This window comes from Podarcis raffonei, chromosome 6 (genome assembly GCF_027172205.1).
Source record: "Podarcis raffonei isolate rPodRaf1 chromosome 6, rPodRaf1.pri, whole genome shotgun sequence".
NCBI lineage: Eukaryota > Metazoa > Chordata > Lepidosauria > Squamata > Lacertidae > Podarcis > Podarcis raffonei.
In genome coordinates, this window is record NC_070607.1 from 19,839,976 (window position 1) to 19,863,961 (window position 23,986).

The following is a 23,986-nucleotide window of genomic DNA, read 5'->3' on the forward strand; positions in this document are numbered from 1 at the left end:
CCAACAGATTTCAACATAGTCATCTCCACACCAACATACCTAGACTTTTCTGCATTTACTATACCGTATTTTCTTCTTCTACCTAAATCAGTAGAATTCTGAATCCAGGTTGCTGAGTTGGAGAGGACTCTTTACTGACTTAATATTGAATGAGATATAGCATAGATTCAATATATAGCTGCTTTTGTATATCATAATAACAATGTGGTAGCTGTTCCGTGAAGCAGCTACATTAGATTCACAGTGCCCTTTCCCACGTAGACCAGGATGGCAAACCAGTGACCCTATAGCTGATGTTGAACTACAACTCCCAGCATTCCTGCCCATTTGTCTTGAAGGCAGAGGCTGATGGGAGTTGGGAGTGCAATATCTGGAGGGCCACAGACTAGCCATCCCTGATGTAGATCTTCCAAACAGTGGACATAGGACCTCCACGTTAACACCACAGATTAGTGCCCATGCAACCTTTTTAACTAGGGCTAACTACAAAGGTGAAGGAGAATTTTCATGGCGATCATGGTGAGTAGAAGGGATAAGCCTTGTCTTCCTATGCTCAGTAATCACCCCCCACACTTGTAATTAAATAAAGAAGAAAAAAAGCTACATGGTTGCAAGCGTCATGTGTAGTTAGGCCCAGCTGAGCTAAAGGTTTTGTGAACTACAATTCTGTTTTGCTACATTTATGAGCCTTGTATACAACAGCAGGAGCTGAGCAGTGATTGTTTATTCTGACTTTGCTGTTTCACACTGTTTGCACAGCATTGGCTTGCTAATGAGTTGATACCAGCTTGGGAGGGGAAGGTAAGCTTTGATAGCATGCTGATGACTCTCAGAACCTTCAAAAAGCCCCCTCCCCGCACCTACTCCACAATGCAAAGTGAATTTTTGGCTTCCAGAGTTGCTGCCTGTGGTTGAGACAGATGTTTGTTGAAAGCAGGTGTTGCATCTTTAAAACGCATTTGTTGTGAACTGTGAATATGGTCAGACCCAACACAATTCATAGAATGGGAGGCAATATTCAGAAAAGTTGATTGAGTTGCAAAGTTAAATTAAGCCTAATACAAACTAGGGCTTTCCCTGTGGTGACCCTGGAACACCATGCCCAGAAACATCTGTTAGCAACATTGCACAGCATCCTCCAACACATTTTTGAACTTGATTGTGCTGCTGATACAGTTTGGGTCTCTCCAATGTTTCATTTTAGAAATGTTTTCTGGATTCTATTTATGCATGTTTATTTTTTTCTCTTCTTTGTCCCTCTTCACCAAAAAAAGACTAATACAGTGGTACCTCAGGTTAAGTACTTAATTTGTTCCGGAGATCCGTTCTTAACCTGAAACTGTTCTTAACCTGAAGTACCACTCTAGCTAATGCGGCCTCCTGCTGCCACCGTGCCGCCGGAGCACAATTTCTGTTCTCATCCTGAAGCAAAGTTCTTAACCTGAAGCAATATTTCTGGGTTAGTGGAGTCTGTAACCTGAAGCGTATGTAACCTGAAGCGTATGTAACCTGAAGCGTATGTAACCCAAGGTATCACTGTAAAGTCTAATAAGAAGAATAGTTATGGTGCATAGTTTAACGTTTGAAGTCAGCTAAAGATACACCTCTTTGCTCAGACCTTCATATGGAGTTGATGTAATGAGGTCACCTGTACACTGACAGATTGTTTCAAAATTTGGTTTGCTCTTTTAACTTCTAGACTGTAATTTGTTTGTGATTTAGATTTGTAGTATATCTTCTATGTTGTGACCCACCCTGGGAGCATGAATCAAAGCAGTGTAAGCTAGAAATCGCAGGAACAAACAATGATGGGGTATCGAAAGAGTTATGGGGAAAGTTCTCGACATGTACTAGGGCTTTTCAAGCCTTGTTCATACCATGTTATACACTATAAAAAGTCATGTATAGAAGACAATATGGGGTAGCCACTGGTGTCAAGAGCAGGACTGTGGCTGGAGAAAAACCTCATTTTTCTCCTTGTGTGCATTCACTTAATTATATGTTTATAACCTAATAGGTTACAGCCCAATGCTTTGCAGTCATTAACCTGGTAGTACAGATTAGCAGGATACAGAAGATTTTGGTTTTTTTAAGTTTCAGACATCTACGTTCTACCGAGAGTGGACCTATTGAAATTAATTGATGGACCTAAGTTAGCCATGTCCATTAATTTTAAAGGGTGTACTTTGAATAGGACTAGCACTGGAGCCAACTCTTTGTTTCTAGATAATTTTTGGAATGTAGATGGGACAACTCTACATGTTTCCAACCAATACCCACCAGTCTTAAATACAGTTAAAATCTGTCTTTAAACCTTCTAGTAAAACTGTGCTGAAGAACAAACATAATACTATAACTGAAAGCAATCTGACACATTTCTGGGAATTGGGAAAGGTGCACTGTGGACCTGTAACTCCTACTTTTTCAACAAAGCACGACTGCAATCTTCTCTTCCAGATAACAGGGGACTTTGTTAGAAATGGCATGGGAGATAAATACAACTGGGGCAGAGTGAAAAGGAGCTCTTTTTTTAATATAGGCTCAGCCTTGTTCTGTGATCTAAGCAAGAATGAATTATTGTGGTTACATGCAGCATGGGGACTGAGCAAGGTTGCTCCTGTGATAACACAAGCTTCACTTTGACTTAGTAATATATCCCTCTGCTATGTACCCCTCCTCTTTCTTTCATCCAGCAATATTGTCAAAAGGCTGCACAGCTTCTAAGTAATATTAGAGGGTGTTCGTAATAAATTGTCTGCTTTGTGTACCACGCTGGATCCTGCCAAAACCCAGTAGGTCACTTGATGGGCTGGCTGCACGGTGCTTCCAGGCCAAAGGGTCAATCTGTTCTTGAGGAGAGAAAGTTGGATAGGTTCCCAAAACTTAATTAATGTGAGGTTCTCTTGGCTCACAAGCGGGTCAGACTAGATCAGTGTTTCCCAAGCTTTTCCCCCCATGGACTATTTGAAAATTGCTGAGGGTCCTGGTGGACCACTTAATGATTTTTCTGCCAGCTGTAGCATTTGCAATGTGCCGTGCGATTTTTAATTGTATTTGTCTTGCTTCTTCTGTATTATATTTGGTTTTGTTGAATTCCATAGAATAAAAGAAGCAAGACAAATACAATTAAAACCAATAGGATTATTTAAAGTGATAGATGTGCTGTCTTCTGTCTTCAACTCCAAATCTATAGACATGCTGTGTACCATCTGAGTGAAGCTTGTGGACCACAGACCACAATTTGGGAACCCCTGGTGATAGTAAAGAGGCTGCTGCCAACAAAAATGGTAGCCGTGCACTTACCTCTCCCTCTCGCTCCTTTTGTGGAAACATCCAGAACAGGTGCGGGGGACCAAGGGACAAAAATGGCCCCTCAAGCCTCCTAATCTGGCCTTTGCAATTCACCCTACATCACACACCTGGCCATATCCCTCACTGACCCTGTTCTCCACCTTTGTCTAATAATTTTAGCTGGCTGAAATTTGTCCTTGAACTGTGGTTGTAACTCATGGGAGAGTGCTGTGTGCCTGCTACACCAACGACCACCTTCTGTCCACATGTTCAGCAGGAGACGGGCTCAGCCAGCTGAAGTGTGTGGAAGGACACCTCTCCTCAATACAGTCAAACCTTGGTTCCTGAAGAGCTTAGTTGCCGAACAAATTGACTCCCAAACTTTGCAAACCCGGAAATAAGTGTTCCGGTTTGCAATCATTTTTCAGAAGCCGAACATCCGACATGGGTTCTGCTTGAGTGCAGGAAGCTCCTGCAGCCAATCGGAAGCCGTGCCTTGGTTTTTGAACGGTTCCAGGAGTTCGGGACTCCCAGAACAGATTAAGTTCGAGAACAAAGGTTTGACTGTACAAGCTCCCATAGCTTGGTGTAGGTTGGGTTCAGTTTGCAGCCTAAGATTAAATAGCCACACTTTTCTGGATGCAAAGAGAATCCAAGTGGGGCTCACACTGTTAGTCCCCCCTCCCAATGAACTTTATAAACCTATTAAAAATACAGTATTATGCCTGAGCTACCAAGTGCACCCCTGAATATTGGCATTTGGTGACATTTTTAAAACTGTCATATCACAAGCAAATCTTCCAAAATGACACAGGCACCATTTTGATCGACCATTCTGGTTGTTGTGAGTTGTAAAGTGTACTGACAATAAACTTCCACAAAATGCACCTTTCCCCATTTTAATCGTGAAGATACTCAAGAGCAAAACCTTTGCACGTTTGCTGTGATTCTTTCCCCTCCCAAAGCCCAACCCCACTGAAATCTGAAACAATGTGCCTGATGAAGTATAGTCAAAGTCATTAAAAGCTTTAATCTTAAAATCAATTCACTGTTATTGTGCCACTGATATCAAGCAAAACTATGCTTGAGTTCAGTGGCTATTATTGCAGTAGCCCACAAAAGCTCATGCCAGGAATAATGGCACCTTTAAGATACCATAGCGATATTTGTTACTATTGCTTATAAAGATCTGCAAATAACTGGGTTTTATTCACCGTTCCTGATCAATCCTCTAGATTGCATTTGCTCCACCAAAGAGTATGCTTTAGTATTGTATTTTGAATTTCCATTATTCTATGATTTAAGGGGAAATAATATGCCTTACATCAGTGATAATTCTATGCCGATTTTTTTTCATTCAATTTGTTTACTTAGTTAAGTTTCATTATTCAATTCCAGTTGGGCAAGCTGGCTGCTAGTAATTCTCTTCCTCATGCTCACACGAACAATTTAACATGTGGATTTGGGTCTTTTGAGAATCCACTTTCATTAATACAAAGCAAGCCTCAAAAGTGATCAGCTTTAGCCTTGCATTTAGCATTGGAATGAAATACGTGATTAAACAGTTCACGAAACAGGATTCTACATTACTTTTTTCTAGCTGCCATTAGACAAATATTATAGTGGAAGACAAATTACGCTAATTGAGTACAAAAACTTCTTGTCTTGTTGTGTCCATCCATGATCTAAGGCCAGTACTTAGTGACACGACTTGTTTACATTTAACATGTATGCAAGAGATGTTTGTTCAGCATCTGGAAACAACCAATTCCTCACGGGAAGTTCATCTTGTCCTCTCTCTTATGACATATTGCTGGCAAGCAAAGACCTTTCTTTTCAGCCTGTTGTTTGTAATGATATTGCTAGTTCTTTGTTTATATTATTTTATGCTACTTCTATAAAATTAGTTGCTAATTGATATTGGTGTCTTTTGTTGCTACTGAGTATGTTTCATCCTGCTGACTAATTTTGTAATTAGTATTCTTGATACTGTTTACAGATACTGTTTGATACTGTTTACAGCTGCCTACATGCTTTAATTAATAAACAAATCATAATCTCTGGTTCTGATATTTAGACATGAATATGTTGCTTATGTAGCTGAAACACAATTCCTACACAAGAGAAAGCAGAAGTCACAAACAAATAATTATATTTTCATATTAGAAAGGCTTAACCTGTTGACTGTGTGCCTGTCATACAGCTGTTAAAATCATTGCTGTCCCTCAGTGCCAACAGTTGTTAACCAGTTATTGTAGGTCTTTCGTCTATTGATCTCTGGCAGGAAATACTACATTTAGTGCATGAACAGGCATGGTATTTCAGATGGAGAGGTGGTGGTCAGAACAGATTTAAGATTTTCAGCAACCAATGTTCAGATGCCAATGCTTGGATAAATTCAAAATTAAATAGTTAAAAAGGAATGTACTTTATGAGCATTTGTTCTGTACTCATTTATAAAATGTAACTACAACAATGTTAATAGTGCAGGTCAATGTACATTTTGTGTGTGAGAGAGAAGCCATAAGAACTGAGCTTTTGAGCTGAACATACATGTTTATGGAAGAAGAAACAACCCCTGCTCCCAATAAATCTCCTATTTTCCCATGGGGGGAAAAGCAATGAATCATCCCTTCCCAGCACGTTATTGTTACAACCAACAGCCCACCCCTGACTGCATTTCCTCCTACAAAGCAAACAAAAAACTCAACACATCAACACTGGTTAACACCAGTGCAGGATTCTCACACGCTACTCTCAGTCCTCCAGCAATATTAATATACCTGGGCTACTTTTTCAAGGCTTGGTGAAACTCACAGCTTCTCAACCACAATCTGAATGCACTAATGATTAATTTTATTTGTATTTGCAGGGTAATTTATTAAAGTTTACATACTAATATTTTTCCTTTTCCTTTTTTAAAATTATGAAATTAAATCTAAGTTAGAAGGAATATAAATTCCTGTCTTTGCTATTACCTTTTGTTTTTGGGTGGACACAATACTGCTCAGTTGCACCAAAATTCTGATTTCTTAAATTATTTTCTCTGGAAAGTAGGTAACAAAACGAAAATGGGAGAGGAGTTCAAAATGAACTAGGCAGCTCTTCTGCATTATCTGAACTTTTAAAACAAAAAACAAAAATAGATTCATGTATGCACCACAGAAACTGCCCAGAAGTCATTTTCCTGTTGTCTGGGGGAAGGAATTTCCTGGGGTCATTTTAAACCTACTTCTAGATCTTCCATGGTGCTTATATGGCTCTAAATTTCTTTTCAGCGCTCATCACTTATAGCTCTGACTTCATTCATTAGCTAAAAGCTGTGAAAGGCTGAAGCAGGCTCATATTTCATAAAGAAATTGCTTTGAATGGTGCCTGCATATTTTGCTTCATAGCCTTCCTTTAATAAGGACTAAACACTTACTTTTTTTTTCCAGAGTCTGGGCCCCTTTATGGCTCCCAACCTGGTACAGCAGAGACACCCTTCCTTCCACAAAAATAGCCCTGAGTATTCCAGTTGCTGAGGGTCAGCTACAGAGGCCTTGGCCTAAGGTTCCTCCCCAATAGTTTTAAGAGTACCTAAGAATTCTGTCACCAGAAAACTCAAAAGTAAACAGCAACAATAAGCCACCAAGGAAATACCATATATTAAAATATATCTATTTGTTTGTCTACAGGTTGATGACCAAATGAAGCTGCTTCAGAACTGCTGGAGTGAACTCTTAATTCTAGATCATATTTATCGCCAAGTGGTACATGGGAAAGAAGGCTCCATCCTCCTAATCACTGGGCAACAAGTGAGTCTGCAAACTGAATATTTTGGTTTCGTTTTTAAACCTCTTTCCAAACTGTAGGAACTTAGCTATGTCTCAAACGTTTCTGGTATTACACCGAAAGCTTTTCCTATTGAACCATGGTATTAGCTGCAAAACAACTGAAGTAAAATGATCATCCACACTGTGATCTTCGGATGAAAAAGGGTGGTATATAAATTTAATAAATAAAATTTTAGAAGTAAATTCTGTTCCTGATCCAAACTTGTTACAATAAAAGCAAATGCAACTTATATAAACATTTACTCATCTATCTCTGTGAGTGAGGCCTGGCGTGTAAGAAGCATGATATCTGCAGCATAATGCCAATCCAATTTTTAAAAAAATATATATGGGAATTTATTTCAGATAAATCGTGAGTCAACATACCTTTAAAGCACATTTATACTGTTAAGTTGTGGGTGAACATATCAGACGACACAGTGATTCTTCAAACAACTCTTGTTTATTCACAGGCCAGGACAGAACTGAACTGAAGGGTTCAGTCAGCCTGCTTATATAGAGCTCCAGTACAACGTAACTGTAACAATTTCCTAAAACTATCCAATCATTGAATGTCACTTTCGATCCCTTATTTGCATAACTATCTACAGTATCCCCCTGCTGGCCCAGGGTGAGAACTTCAGTACATAACATATACCACTTTTAACAGTCATGGCTTCCCCCCAAAAATCCTGGGAACTGGATTTCCCCCCACTACAATTCCCATCACCCTTAACAAACTCCAGTTCCCACAATTCTTTTGTGGAAGCCATGTGTCTTAAATGTATGGTTTGTAGAGGGGGTTGGCATAGTGGGAGCTAGAAGCAGATGGTATGAATTAAAGGAATCACCCCATGAAAAGAAAAAATGAGAAAATACAAGAACTCAGAAAGCAATGAAGAGCAACATTTGTGAGGCCAAACACTGTGATGCAAGCCATAAGTTCAAGTTCAGATGTAACATTAAGCCAAGCCATGGTTTAGCACCATGTAGATATATTTCAAATAGTCCCGTTTTCTCACCACTTCAGAATTAGACTGCCAGAGAGAATAGTGCACTGTAGTATACTGTCATCTAGTGTGCACTGTGTGCAAACATTTAAAAAAGATTCTGTGATAATATATTAATTCAGCTACTTACTGAATTCATTTGCTTACTTGGATTCAGAAGCAGCTTGCCAGATGTAGTGGGAACTGCCTGGCAGATCAGTTGCTATTGCTTACTGGGAGAACGAAAGGCAAGGCAGTGGGGAGGTTAGTGCAGTGCTGGTGCACTGGCTCAGCTAGTTAGGTGCTCCTGCCACTGCTTTTGCGCCTCACTGACCTTCCCGCTATCTTGCCCCTTTCTGGTAAGCAGCAGTGACCTACCTGCCAGGAAGCTAGCATAGCAGCTTCGGCACACACAGCAAGCCACTTCCACTCAGATTAGGAGAATCAGAAGCAGCTTTAAAAGTCAAGCTTAAAAGCCACAGAGGGCACAGACTTCCAGGGAGTTCTCCTGCATAGACAAGCTCCAGTCAAACAAATGCAACATGCACAAGAGCACTGCCATAATCTTGCACAGCTTGATATCACTCTCGACGATTGTGGTGAGAGAAGTTGCTCATACGTCATGGCCGGGTTCATTTATAATTTCCAAGAGCCCTGGCAAAGTAAATGAGAGCGACAAGGCAAATTAAATGAAAATGTTACTCTTTGAAAATGTCTTTCAGCTCTAATGGAAAAGAATGTATGGTGTCATTGGAAAGGCAGAGTGCATTTTGTGTGTTTTATTTCTGATTCAAAGTGAAACCAAATGATGGTCCACTGGCATTTAAGTAGCTGAAACCTAAACTGCCTCCATTTATATACATATGAGGAAACAGTTGCTTGTTTGGACTGCAAACTACATTATTCAATTGCTATTCAAAATTTGCATAGAGAGACTTAGCCCTAATTTAAACCATGTAGGGTGATTCATTTGTGCCTACAAAGAGAGTTGCATGTGTTGTGTGCGTCAGGCAGAAAGACATACACATTATATGAAAGGCAGGTGAATAAACCATTTGATCACAGCTACATTAACCATGGGCATGATCCAGTCATAAGTGGTGTTTAGTCCCATTGGTTTCAATGAACTCTGCCTGGCAATATGCTCCTAGAAAATTGATCAAGCCTGGGACAGATTTTCCAAAGCTAAGAACTACTCTATGAGGCTCCATGCCAGATAATTTCTGAACTGCACAAGCCACCTGGATAGCCTTTAAATAAATGAGCAAGGGTTGCAAAGACAAAACAGAGCATTTAATCACATTTAGACAATAACAGGCTCAAGCTCACTAACTACAGATCATAAAATGTCTTTGGAATTCCCCTCCACCCGGACTAAATCAAAATAATTTCTAATTTGGACTGACTCCATTTCTGGCCCTCCCCTCTCAGACCAATTTAAACCCCCAACTTCATGTAAGTTTCTGATTGTATTTGTCATTGTAACTCTGACAGCTATGTAGATTTTATCTTTATTTTTGAGCATCCTATATACACTATTCCTTGAATGGGTGATTTAATAGACCTGCTGCAAAAGGCAATGTAAACAGAAGAGGAAAGAAGCAAATTTATACTGCAGTCTTGCACACACGTACCAGGGAAAAAGTCCCACTGAAATCAATGGCGCTTACTTATGAGTAAAAATGTATAGGACTGTGTTGTTAAATGCCAGTTCTTACATAAAGAATTATGATCAGACCCATTAGCAGTTCCTTCAAACCAAGTTGTCTATTACTCACTCTTTTCATTCTTTGCACAAAATGCTGCTCATCTGCTACAATGATTACTGTTTTAAAAGCAAACAAAGTGCATTCTTTCACTCAAGCATCATTTAAAAACCAGGAATGAATTGTTCTTTGTCAGATGCACAATATTGCAACAGTTATTATGCCCCATGTATATTTCAGTTTCCAGAGTTATTCTGCACACTTTAAAAGAAAGTTAAATTTCTTCAAGGCTGCAGAATATGAAGATACTACTGTTATTTGCTGTAATTATTATCTTTGTTAAAAGAAAGCAAACAAAAATGCTATGAAGGTTTAGTCTGAGATGAAGTACTCCCTACAGATTATTTTCTGCAAATGCTATTACACAGTTAAATAGTTGGAAGTCCACGCAGTCATAAAGAATTCATTGTGTAATAAACTTACAGTGCAATGGTCTACATGCCCACTCAGAGGTAAGTCTCTCTGTGTTTAATGGAGTTTACTCCCAGTTTAGTGGGTGCTGGGCTGCAGCTTTGGCTTTCTTGTGAAGAAAGAGCAGAGTTCATGGTGAAGATGTCAGTCTCACTACAAAACATAGAGATCTTAAATATAGACCATCTACAATACAGATATGCAGATGACACAACTTTGATGGCAGAAAGTGAGGAGGAACTAAAGAACCTTTTAATGAGGGTGAAAGAGGAGAGCGCAAAATATGGTCTGAAGCTCAACATCAAAAAAACTAAGATCGTGGCCACTGCTCCCATCACCTCCTGGCAAATAGAGGGGAAGAAATGGAGTCAGTAAGAGATTTTACTTCCTTGGGCTCCATGATCACTGCAGATGGTGACAACAGTCACAAAATTAAAAGACGCCTGCTTCTTGGGAGAAAAGCGATGATAAACCTAGACAGCATCTTAAAAAGCAGAGACATCACCTTGCCAACAAAGGTCCGTATAGTTAAAACTATGGTTTTCCCAGTAGTGATGTATGGAAGTGAGAGCTGGACCATAAAGAAGGCTGATCACCAAAGAATTGATGCTTTTGAATTATGGTGCTAGAGGAGACTCTTGAGAGTCCCATGGACTGCAAGAAGGTCAAACCTCTCCATTCTGAAGGAAATCAGCCCTGAGTGCTCACTGGAAGGACAGATCCTGAAATCAAGACTCTAATACTTTGGCCACCTCATGAGAAGAGAAGACTCCCTGGAAAAGACCCTGATGCTGGGAAAGATGGAGGGCACAAGGAGAAGGGGACGACAGAGGACGAGATGGTTGGACAGTGTTCTCGAAGCTACCAGCATGAGTTTGACCAAACTGTGGGAGGCAGTGGAAGACAGGAGTGCCAGGCATGCTCTAGTCCATGGGGTCACGAAGAGTCAGACACGACTAAACAACAAACAATACATTGAAAGAAATAGTTCATTGCTCTTTGGCCAACCAGACCAAACACATACAAAACTCATACTAATATGCACAGCCCACTATATTCATTATTATTTTATAAAAGAGAGTGATAAAATCAACAATAATTTTAACACAATTAAATTATTATTAGGGGGGAACATTATACCATTTAAAAATCATGCTAGTTGTATCTCAGAGGTTTTGCTGTTGGGGCAGAACATTGGATTAGTAGGAGCGTGCTTTATTTTATTTTTTAATTGGGCAGTCAGGAAAAATACTGACCCCTTACTACTTTACCTTCAAAATCAAAATAGTAAAAGTTTTAAATTAAATTAAAACACACTACTCTGCTTTCCACAACTTCCCCCTTTCCCAGTGACTGCAGACCTAAGATAATTCCTCTTAGGAATGAATCTTCTGCACAACTGAACACAAGTAGAACTTGGGCCATCGGTAAAATGTGCTATAATCAAGATAGATTAAGACTGGTTGAAAAATATGGCCTCTGGGTAGAAGAACCAAAACGGGATGCCTATGATACAAGCACTAAGTCCAGTTTTTGCAGCCATTTTATGCCACCTTCCATGTCGTCACAGCAGCCATGTAGAACAGGTTAGGCTGAGAGTTGGAGACTGACCCAGAATATGAAGTGAGCTAAAATAATGAGAATCGAGTGTAAAATACAGCACAAAACATGCTCAGTGTTTTCTTTTTTCTTAAGGTTGCCAGAATCTTTTTTTTGTGTGTGTGTTTTGCAGAGAGTTATGAAACTGCACATGCTCAGCATAGTTTTTGTAGTCCATGAAAGCTTATGTAATAATACTAGTTAGTCTTTAAGATACCTCAAGGCGTATTTTCTGGTACCTTATTTAATGTATTCATTGAATAGGGCGGGGGTGTTTGAAATTACCAAGGTCCCCATCCGCCTTGTATAGCAGGCTACGTACAAGAGCCACTTCCTTGTCTGCACCTGGGCAGCTTAAAAATAAGGATATTTTCAGTCAGCTCCTTTACGGTAATTATATATATCCTGCCTTCTTAGTCTGCCAAGCCTGCCAAGGCTATTCATAATACAAATATATTTATTTTTATTTGGAAAGATTGTGTAAAACATGTAATCACAAAACTTTCTGAGTGATGTACATAATAAAAAACAACTGAAATTCACAGAGCTGTTACATATATGCAAAATATAACTGTGGATGAAACACAGAGCGGGGAACCCCAGGAAAACTTAAAAAAAACAAAAACAAATCTAAATAACTGAACTATATGTCTAGGTAGGCCTGCTGAAATTTTCAAAGAAGGTTTCAGCATGCAAATAAAAACAATATAGTGAGGGTGCTTGCCTAATGTCAATGGGCAGGGAGTTCCAAAGTAGAAACGCTGCAGCTGCGCATAACATGAAGCCATGGTTTAGCACAGTATGGAAAACCCGAAGCAAAGGATGAGACTCACATGCTCCCCTTCCCAAGTGCTCCTCTTCCATAACTAGGAGGAAGAATTTGGCAGAGTTTAGTTTTGCTTTTACAGGAATCTCTCAGCTCACCATTATATTCAAGCCAGGAATTCTGGCTTAAAACAAATAATGGTTAGTTCAACAAACCAACTTTTATAATCCTTGGTGTGAAGTTGACTTCTAATGAAACTAGCCATTGTTTAAGCCAAGGCTCAAAGCTGATCCTAAGCATTTCCCCTTCTTTCAGCTTCTCACCTTCAAGCAGCGACAGCTGATGACTTTGCACTGATGCAGCAGTCGGAATGCCCCTTCCAAAGCACTTACTTGCTGGTGTAGCAAGTTTTTTGGGATAGGGCTGTAAATCTTCTTAGTGCCAAGTGCACAGAGTGCGTTAAGTTTCTTGATTCAGTTGTAATAGGATAGGTCTCACTTGCTCCATGCTAAAGCCATCAAGCTTTGCTTTGCAGAGTTCAGCACACACACAAGAGCAGGCATAGGCAAACTCGGCCCTTCAGGTGTTTTGGGACTACAACTCCCATCATCCCTAGCTAACAGGACCAGTGATCAGGGATGATGGGAGTTGTAGTCCCAAAACATCTGGAGGGCCGAGTTTGCCTATGCCTGCACAAGAGTCTACTAAACAATGGGGAGGTGGAGGATCAGGATCTACTAGTAGACCTATGGTTGCTTTGCAGATCTACTAGTTGCTTAGGGCTTTAGCTCAGTGTTAGAACATCCGCTTTCCAGGTTCAATACCTGGCATCCCCAAGTATGGCTGGGAAAGCTCCCTAAAGAGCTGTTGCCAGTCACTGTGAGCAATGCTAGACCAATGCTCTGCTGTCCTACTGCTCTAACCTTAAGGTTATTAGCATAAATAAATAAATACTTGAGGGGTAGGGAACAGGACTTGTGGGAAACAGGACTTGGGAGCTTGTTTCTGGTACTGCTCACAGATTCAAGACACCCCCGGTACTCATAGGCACTAAGTTCCTTAATTCCTTGTGTTTCCCCCTCATCTGTGGCCCTTTTTTGCACTTGGCTCTGGCCGGTAGACCACAGGGTTCTAGTAAAAAAAACAAAGCATATCCCACATGCCCACCCCTGCCGTAGCTATTTGGCATCTCCCCTCTATATGTCTAGAAGCAGGAACCAGCGCAGGAAATGGCATTTTTCATTGTTCGTAATGCACCAATGGCCCATAAATGTATAAGATATTTTATAGCACTTTGAAGCATTATCAGTTTTACTATTTGCATATTAGAACTAATTAGCAACCTCTGTAACATCATCCTGAGGGAGAGGTCTGCTGGCAACTTAATTCATTATCTTCTATTATTGGCATATCATGTTAAAATGGCAGGCATCGTACACTGTACAAGTCATCACAATTTTAATTAATTTGATTTCACGATGCCTGCTGTCTCTATCTAGGAGGAACCCATTCCCACTCTTAATGTATGAAAGTCCTCTGCTTTCCTGCAGTAAAGTACTTGCTGAAGAAATATTTATATAATATTTCCATTATATAAATGTTATCTACGATCTTTGCAGATAAAATGCAATTTGTAATCATAAAGTTATCATTGTTTATCATGTAAATTTGTATTGGGGGGATGCTAAATTAGTTTCACTGACAGTATAATCATTTTAACAGGAAATACTGCTTGAAGAGAAAAGGTTGCCTAAGACTCATCACGGCACACATTTGCTTCCAGTGCAACAGTCTGACTTGTGAAATTGCACTAGTGCCAAGATCAGATCCTAGTCAAAACACTGAAAGAACAATTTCATCTACCACCTTCCAGAAAGGCATCACACAAGGAAGAAACTAAGATTAAAAATAGAAAAATTAAAGAAAGTTTCCCTTACCTTAATGCATGCAACAACAACAAAGACTAAGGTCTAATTAACTACATGGATCATTAACTTTAATCATTCACAGAACTGAAAGCAAATGCCTTTCAACCTCCACTCTGCAAAAACGTTTATCCCAGCATCTAATAAAGAGAGACTAATGTATTAACAACATGTCACTATTACCTTTCCCAATGCTCAGATAAGCCACTGCAGTTAACTTGCCAATTTCCACTACCTCTAAGGCCTTTATCAACCATTTCTTAGCAGATGGGACACTGGAGGAAGTTACGCTGCTTGGCAACTGTAATCTTAGCTAAAAGATTCATAACCAGACCCCCTATTTTTACACTGTTTCCAGCCTGTCAATTTGAACAAGATAACCACAGAATCAACAGATAGGTCATACTCTGTTATTTCAAAAAATGACTTTAAGAACCCTTTCCCAATATTGCACAATTGCCATCATAAGTACAGAAAGCTGTGGTTCAACAGGCCTTCTAGGTTTCCTCTGTATCTTGGGCACCCTTAAGGTTTCTATTGAAGTCTTGCTTTCCCGCAGGCAGGTAAAAACTTTTTAACAGCTAAGAACTTACATCAATTTACAGCTGAAATTGAGAAAAAATGTGCTGTCTCTTGAAAGGAGTGGAAACGGGTGCAAGAATGTATGCAAGAAGAGAAACCAAAGATTTTTCAGCTTCAGTGGATGGGAGAATACTAAGCACATCTATACAGTTGTACCTCGGGTTATATACACTTCAGGTTACGTACACTTCAGGTTACAGACTCCGCTAACCCAGAAATAGTACCTCGGGTTAAGAACTTTGCTTCAGGATGAGCACAGAAATTGTTCGGCAGCACGGCAGCAGCGAGAGGCCCCATTAGCTAAAGTGGTGCTTCAGGTTAAGAACAGTTTCAGGTTAAGAACGGACCTCCGGAATGAATTAAGTACGTAATCAGAGGTACCACTGTATGCATTTGTTTTCTGACCCAGCTAGGAAGCCTACACAAATTACTCCTATCTGCATAGAACATGTACACTTCTACTGGAGTATATTTCTCCTGTTGGATGAGGCAGTCCCAGCAAAATCCACCACAGCTTGGAAATTCTAAATGGTAGTGAACATTTGCTAGGCACAAACCACAGTTTGAGGCGTATTAGCTGCATGCAGCAATCCTTTCTAGAGTTGGTTTTTCAGAGAGTTGTGGGTCATATGCTAGAGCTACAATTAAGATACTCCATCATCAGTTATACTATTCTACCTGGCCAAGTGGTTCTTGGTTTCCAGTTTTTGAAGCACAGCAAAAACTGTCCAAAACAAAAGCAAAATAAATGAGTGTACTCATCTTTCACAACAATACATCTATGAGACCACTTTCAAATATCTGAAACAGACCACTGTCCTGTCTGTGGTGTGCAAAGTTTCAAGCAGTACTTACAGAGCATCATGCAGTCATCATTCTAGAAGGAGTCGCTCAGTGAACATGGTCATGTGTAGGTCTTAAATATCTGGATAATATCCACCCATATGGCAAGCTCATCATCCAAGTGTACCTCACATTCCCCCCCCCCCCCCGCATCATTTTCATTCACACTCTAATATATTGGCTCAAAAGGCTACCCTTTTCATAGATAAGTAGCCCATAGACTACGCAGAGAAGATAATATTCACTTTAATAATAACACTTCCTCCCCAGCCCCCCTAGAAGAGACATTAACTGGGGCTTTTTCATGCACAGTTGAGTTTATATAAACTGATTGACACCTTTGGGGGTCGTCTTTCCACTGACTCATAATTTTGCTCACTCGTGAAAAAGGTTTTCTCAGTGCTCTGTATTCTCTAGTTAAAGCTGAAAATTCAACTCATCATATTTACACAATAAAAAAAAATCCATTCTGCCTTGTTTTTAATTGCAAATCTGACTCAAGGGACCAATTCTCCTGCTTAGGAGGCATCCCTGTGCCTTCTACTAGGGAACCAAGTGCAGTCAATTATGGTAATGAAATGTCAATAAATATAAAAATTTAATACAGTCGGCTCTGGGTGAGTGGCAGATGAAGACTTGCCTCCCAGACAAATTTGCTGGTTCTGCAAATATTAAATGCATCTGAAAGAGCAGCTAGTTGCCTAAGAGCCTTCCAGTAGCAGAGGGTGGAAGAATCTACCTATTGGGGTTTCCCATTATGTTATCATCTCAGTGGTACAGGCAGTGATATTCATGACATTCATCCCAACATCTTAACTTATTATTAAGAAGTGAAGATCATATTTTCTCTTGTGTGGAAACAGCAATTGGTTACCTCACCAAGGGATTCCCACATGCCCTCCCAATGCATCACAGAGGGAAAATTCAGCTGCAAATTAGATGTCTCAGCAGGAATCACACTTTTCTAAAAACAATAGCCTAGCTAATGTCCTGGGGTAGGGCTGTAAAATGATTTACATAAACGTCATTTGCTTACATTACAGGCACAGTTTTATGTCTTCATTTATTGAAAAAGGTGGTTCAGCCCACTGTCCAAACTCCCAGTCCACTGGACTAGATGGAATTTGGGTGAGGCAGGTTTCCCTTCGCCTAGCCCTCTCTCGTTCCTCTGGCTTCCACTGGTAGGGGAGCTCCACCGGTGCACCTTCCCTGGGTAGGCAGAAGTTTCTGCAGGTGATATCCCTGCCAGAGATACTTAATGAGTCATTCTGGACGTAAGGTGGTGGGGTATCTGCTGAATCTTCAGGGGTTGAATTTGGCCAAGTGGCTGATTGGTTTTCAGCAGTCATTTGTTTCTTCCACAGCTGTACTGGATGTTCTGGATGTTATACAGTCGTACCTTGGTTGTCGAATGCCTTGCAACTCGGACGTTTTGGCTCCCGAATGCCGCAAACTCGGAAGTGAGTGTTCCGGTTTGCAAACGTTATTTGGCACCCGAACGTCCGACGCGGCTTCTGCGGCTTCTAATTGAGTGCAGGAAGCTCCTTGGTTTCCAAACATTTTTGGAAGTCAAACTGACTTCCGGAATGGATTCCGTTCGAAAACCAAAGTACGACTGTACTGGTGACTTTTATTTATATTTGTTACCTTGATGTTTTTATGAAAACTCCTCAAGGATGATTGTCATTGCCAGCTAAATTAAATAAACACACAATGTTTACTGTTAAAAGTTCCACTACATTCAATGGTGTGTTTAGACGGCAGCATTAAACTCTCAAAAAGTGGTGCATCAGTGTTAATAATTACTTTTCTCAGGAAGGCTCGAACAGTAGTCTAAAAACAACAAACAAATGAAAAACAGATACAGCAGTTGTGAAAATCAAATTAACTTTTATCTACAGTGGTACCTCTGGTTACAAACTTAATTCGTTCCAGAGGTCTGTTCTTAACCTGAAACCATTCTTCACCTGAGGTACCACTTTAGCTAATGGAGCCTCCCCCTGCCACCGCACGATTTCTGTTCTCATCCTGAGGTAAAGTTCTTAACCCGAGGTACTACTTCTGGGTTAGCAGAGTCTGTACCCGAAGTGTTTGTAAACCAAGGTGTTCGTTACCCGAGGTACTACTGTACTAAGTCCAAGAGCCACAGGAGTATAAAGGTTTGAAGAAACAGAAGAGGACAAGATAGTTAAGCTGTACATCAGCTGATACATATTCCCCATTAGATACTGTCCAGGAAACAATGTACAGTGGTATCTCGGGTTACATACGCTTCAGGTTATATACACTTCAGGTTACAGACTCCACTAACCCAGAAATAGTACCTCGGGTTAAGAACTTTGCTTCAGGATGAGAACAGAAATCGTGCTCCAGTGGTGCGGCAGCAGCAGTAGGCCCCATTAGCTAAAGTGGTGCTTCAGGTTAAGAACAGTTTCAGGTTAAGAACAGACCTCCGGAACGAATTAAGTACTTAACCCGAGGTACCACTGTAAGGCCTTTTGAACTGGGAAGGCATTTAATTTCTTATTTAAAATAGTTATGTGCCGCTCTTCAATATCTAAATTCCAGAGTGGTTCATACTGACTTTTAAAAAGCATCAAAATAATGCCATAAAGAATAAAAGCAGCATAGAGAGATAAATAGAGCACTATTTAGCAGTAAGGTATGTTTAAGGTTTTATTCTTTATGTGTGAAAAGCATACATGTCTTTCAAAATTATATTTGCGTTCCACTCTGCCTCAGAGGAGCTTAGAGGGACATAGTATGGTGTTAAGCAAACAAGCAGAAAAATAAGTTAGGCTACATGTGATGTTAAATGTGTGCTTTCATTAAATGTGTCTCCACCCCACACCTCTGCTGTAGTGGAGCTACTACAGCAGAGCCAGGTAAGGTTCATGACCACTGTGCGGTGTTTTTTCAAAAAACAAAACCACGAACAACAGCAAAACCTGATGCTGGGGGCCCTGTGAAAATGACCTTTCCTTCCAAAGCTGTTAGAAGTCCCAGGACTAATTGAGCAAAAGTATGAAATAGCAGTATTAATGTATCTGGTTAAGATAACTCAATGTAAATATTACTCTTTTACAGGTGGATTACGCTGTAATAGCATCTCAGGCAGGAGTCACACTCAACAATCTTATGAGCCATGCACAGGAGCTAGTAGCAAAACTACGATCTCTGCAGTTTGATCTACGAGAGTTTGTGTGTCTCAAATTTTTGGTGTTATTCAGTTTAGGTAGGTACTGTCGCCATTTAATTATTGCTTATATGTCTCAACATTATTACTTATGTGTCTCAACATTACCTATTTTTCTAAATTAGAGTGTATCGTTTGTCATTGTTGATGTGGGCCCCTCCATGTGTGAGGTCTGGAAAAATACACAGTTATTGTATTATATTATATCCATAGTATGGTTCTCTGAGTGATGTAGAAAAAAGACTATATTATAGAAGACAAAAATATAAATTTTACCATTTTAAAAACACAGCAGAGATTAAAAAAAATTAGAGCAACCACATTCAAATTCATCAAGTCATATGGAGAGTTAAAATTATCACATAAGAGCTAAAAAGTAAGACCAAGACAGCCACGGCACAAGCAGAGCCAAAGCATCAGAACCAGTCTTACAAAATGCTAATGAATAGTGAGACATTGTGACATCAGGTATGGAGCAGGTAAAGAGGTGGCTGGATCAGCTGTGGAACTGAATTCCACAACCAAATTGACATCAAATGATTGACAAGTAGTTGTCCTACACTTGGGAACCACAGTATAAGGGGTTTTGCCAGTCCTGGGCATAGCATATGTGTTGAGCTGCTCTCATGGCCTGCAAGGTCCTTTGTGCATTGCTTCCCAAACTTCAGGCAACCAGCTGGCTGTCGGGCATTTGGAAAACACTGTGCGAAGGGCTTTGCAAGCCCTGAGCATAGGGCTGTACTGCAAGGATTGGCTGTGCGAGCAAGTTCACCATGAGGAACTTGGTGACAAAGCTGATCCAGCAGGCTTTAAGTCACCAGCTGATGGGCAGTGACTTCAACCCTGCTTTCTGCAAGCATGGAGAATCCATCACCTGTGTTACTCTGGACAGGCAGAAAGGGCAGAAGGGGCAATGGTTGGCCAACATGAGGGGAAACACCACTGGCAGCAGTACTCGCTTAAAACAAAAAAGAAAAAACATTCCTGGCACTGAATGGAAGGCAAGGAAAGAAAGAAAAATGTCCAGGTGCCTTAATGCCCAGTGTAGTACTGGCTGATTCTTCCATCACCCCTACCCACCAGTACCCATTATGTGAGATTGCAAATAAAAATGTATCACACCAAGGAGGAAGAACCAAGACCATGCTTTTAAAAATCATTAAAACAGAGAAGCTAATATTAGGCGAAATCAGAGCCAAAGACAGGCACAGCCAGCACCAATAACAGGTGAAGCCAGAGCCAATGGCAGATAATTGATACACAAGCTAGTGTGTTTCTTTAGAATGATACTATCTGGTTACCAGGATCAGGCCCCTTCATCATTTCAACAGGTTTCAAGGTTAAAGAAAGTTCATGCCACAAACTGTTCCATACCTTTGAGATGCGCCAAGTGTGCAGAACCAAAGGGGCATGTGCTATTTTGCCACTGTAGACACATTAGTACAAAACGCTATTCTGTGCCCATTAAGGATGTCATGGTCTACTGGCATGCTGTACAGTTTCAGTTGTGGCCTTTCTAATCACCTGGACTGCAGAACAGGATGTCAAACTAATGGTCTCTTGTGCACTGTGCCTGGCCTCTGCTTCGAGAACTTTCCCCTCAAAGGATTTCCTTAGGCCTTTCTTGTCATCAGATCATACCTAGAAATTCAAATGTCATTCTCAGCTGGCTGCATTCTAACTTAATCCCCTCATCCTTCCTCTCATTTTGGAACTCAGCAGTTTTTCCTGATTTTGGCAGATTCAAAACATGCACATTTTAAATATCGTAAACCAGGGTGGATTGACTGAAATCAAGATAATAAAATCATGAAGAAGAAGAAGAAGGACCAATTAATGTAACTGATTTAAAGCAAAAGAAACAACAACTCACTAGTTTATTATTTAGATACAGTACTTCCTCAGTAAAAGTGCATAATTGGTTGCTTTAATCAGAGAAACGTTTATAATTAGGGTATTATCTCTGAAGCAGTTCCTGAATTCAGGTGGTTACTAGGCATGAAATAACCTAAAAAGTAACCTGGATTTAGTGTGTGGCACCTGTGGTCATTTGCCAGTCCCTGGCTCCTAGAATCAAGCCACTGGATAAATACATATAATATAGTGCCACATGGTGACAGATGAAGATGTTTTCCCTATAGTTCTTTCTTTCTTTTCAAAGCAAAGCAACCTAAAAGCACCTTTCATAAGGTGATCAGGAGCTCATAAGAGGGTTGCACATTTTGCTTTAAGAGATTGTGGGTTGGATCCAGAGTTAAGTGAGCATAGGGGCTTGTGGAAGCTGATTTTCTTCCCCATAGGCATCTCTTACCTTAGTTTGGAATGTAAGATATTTTCACACACATTAGGCAATGCAACCCAAACGTCTAAGGAGCTATGCAGCCTACTCTGTGATGAAATATTTAAAGAGATCCTTTGCACTTCAGTGGTATTTTAAATTAGCTGAATATCTGAATTACATTTGGAAAATGCTCACGTTTACTTTAAACAGTCTTTACGTTTGATCACTTTCATCAGCAGCTCCCAGTACTTTGCATTCATTTAGAACATCTACCATTCCGTGTCCTGACAATCTTGGTCTCAAATGAGACACTGAGTGCAACTCTCAGCATTTGGCACCTGGTTCTCTTAGTAATCTAAAACATTTGTGTTGCACCTTTCTACCCTTATAAAGCAAGCAAGCAAGCAAATAAAAAAGATAAAAACAGAATAATCAAATAAGCACAGTAAGCAATAAATAATATATAACTACAAATATTAAAACCACAGCAAGCAGCCCCAAAAACGGTTAAAGGGATAAGACAACAGCCAGCCAGTCAATTAGCTCAAAGACTCCCTGAAACATTATCATCTTAGCTTACTGTCTTGATTTTTAGCATGAGGGAGCCATGTGAACTTATTTTTGAGAAGAACTGCAGGGCCTTGGTACCCCAACAAACTATGGCTTACGATTATGTGTGACCAAGGCCACAGTAACAACTAACCATTTTCTAAGTAAAGTTTGAAATCAGATACTCTCATTTCACATAGTAATAGCTGTTGCTAAATAATGGTGCAATCCTTCGTGTGCCTACTTAAATAGTCCCTTTGGGTTCAGTAGGGCTCACTCCCAAGTAAGAGGGTACAGGATTGCTGCCTAAGATGCTTTCACAATGAATAGAATCACAGAATTGTAGGAAGGGACCCAAGGGTCATCTAGTCCAAACCCCTGCAATGCAGAAATAAAATAATAAAATAATAAAATAATAATCTGAACAAAAGTTGGTGTTTCATTTCTTACTTATTCCCTTGTTAATTTTTTTTTTTAAAAATCATTAACCATCGGTTCTAGCGTTGTCACATAGTTTTACTGAAAGTGAACTTTAAGACAAATTCCATTATTTTTGCTAGGGGAGAACAACAGAGATGTCAAATGCAGCTCATGACAATTAGTGAAAGCTCAGAATGACTTCGCACACACCCCTCAATTACCACAAAATTTTGGCTGAAACCAAAACTTGAGATAAATCTGGGGGCAGGAGGACAAAAATAAATCAAAGCCAGCTGGGATAATAACAAACTTTCTTGAGCATCCCTACTTTGGTCCTAAATATATTTTACTTAGAGGTAGGCCCTCGGCTTGGACTTCTTTCCACAATTTAGAATGTGGCCTAAAATTAATTTATCAAATTTTGGATCGCTACAGCAGGAACGAGATTCAGTCATCCAGCAAAGTCAGACCTATGACTATAATAGTATTCTTTGAAATTGTTTACATTAGTTTTTTTGGTTTTTTACTTAAGGAACAAAAGTCGTTTTTCTTTAGCCTTTTGTTTTCAGGTGTGGCCTGACTGCTTCCCCTGTTTTCTCTGCCCTATGGTCAACAGTCCCAGCCATATCAATGGCAATCCAGTCATTGTTTTCCCTTTACCAAAACTTTCCATTTGTCCTGCTAGCTCTCATTACTCGAAGTCAGCAAGGGTGATTTGTCAAAGCTTCCATCTGAACAGTTTGTAAAGTGAAATGCCAATAGGAAGAAAGTTAGACATCATTTCACCCATGTCCAGTCACTTGTCTGTCTGCTGAGCTTAATGCTAGAATAGGCAGCGACTGATGGGTACTGTTCTCTTATCACTGTCAAGACCACAGATAAATGTACTTCATTTAAGAAATGAAGGCTTTATCAATGGGCAAATAATTGCAGAGCAACTATTGATCCCACGTCTCACTTAACAAGAGACAACTGGGACTTGTAGAAATGGTAAACATTTAATCATTATGTATGGCAAACAGCAGGCTCTTACTGAGAGCAAAGCGAGCATTAGTTCTTATGCAGGATACAGTGCCATCTTTTGTGACAGTTTTGGATGCTAATAAAAATCCTGAACCACAGTGACCCAAATCACTGTGTCAGGGAAAGCTGAATTCATTGCCACCTGTTAAAATATGCAAACGAAACACATTTACATATTTTTGTTTAACTTACATAATTTATTCTGCTTCTGCTAAATGTTTCATTTTTGCTACTTTTCTCGTTCATTCATTTTGTTTAAACTTTTTATTCTTTACCTACCATTGCTTTCAATGGAATATCCAGAAACTCTTTTGTAACTGTGGTCCATTTTTTCTTCCTATAGGATCACAGAATTGTATGGTTGGAAGGGACCCCAAGGGTAATCTAGTCCAACCCCCTGCAATGCAGGAATCACGTGATAGAATATGAGTGGCTTCAAGGAAAATAGTTTTAGCATGTTTAACACAAGGACAAAATGACTCCATCACTCTAGACTAGGGATGGAAAGATCTCTCAATTTCAATATTCTC

General features: G+C 40.0%; 1 protein-coding gene and 1 long non-coding RNA gene across 9 annotated transcripts in view; one reads left to right on the plus strand and one right to left on the minus strand.

The window, feature by feature from the left end:
• The window catches only part of NR5A2 (nuclear receptor subfamily 5 group A member 2), a 113,280-nt gene that overhangs the window by 73,399 nt on the left and 15,895 nt on the right, over window positions 1-23,986 (plus strand). For all 4 annotated transcript variants that reach the window (XM_053391521.1, XM_053391525.1, XM_053391524.1 and 1 more), the window contains exons 5-6: window positions 6,969-7,088; window positions 19,075-19,222. In XM_053391521.1, coding sequence (XP_053247496.1) covers window positions 6,969-7,088; window positions 19,075-19,222 — 268 coding nt within the window. The remainder of the gene's footprint in view (window positions 1-6,968; window positions 7,089-19,074; window positions 19,223-23,986) is intronic.
• The window catches only part of LOC128415392 (uncharacterized), a 126,795-nt gene that overhangs the window by 34,737 nt on the left and 68,072 nt on the right, over window positions 1-23,986 (minus strand). The gene's annotated exons all lie outside the window — the stretch shown is intronic.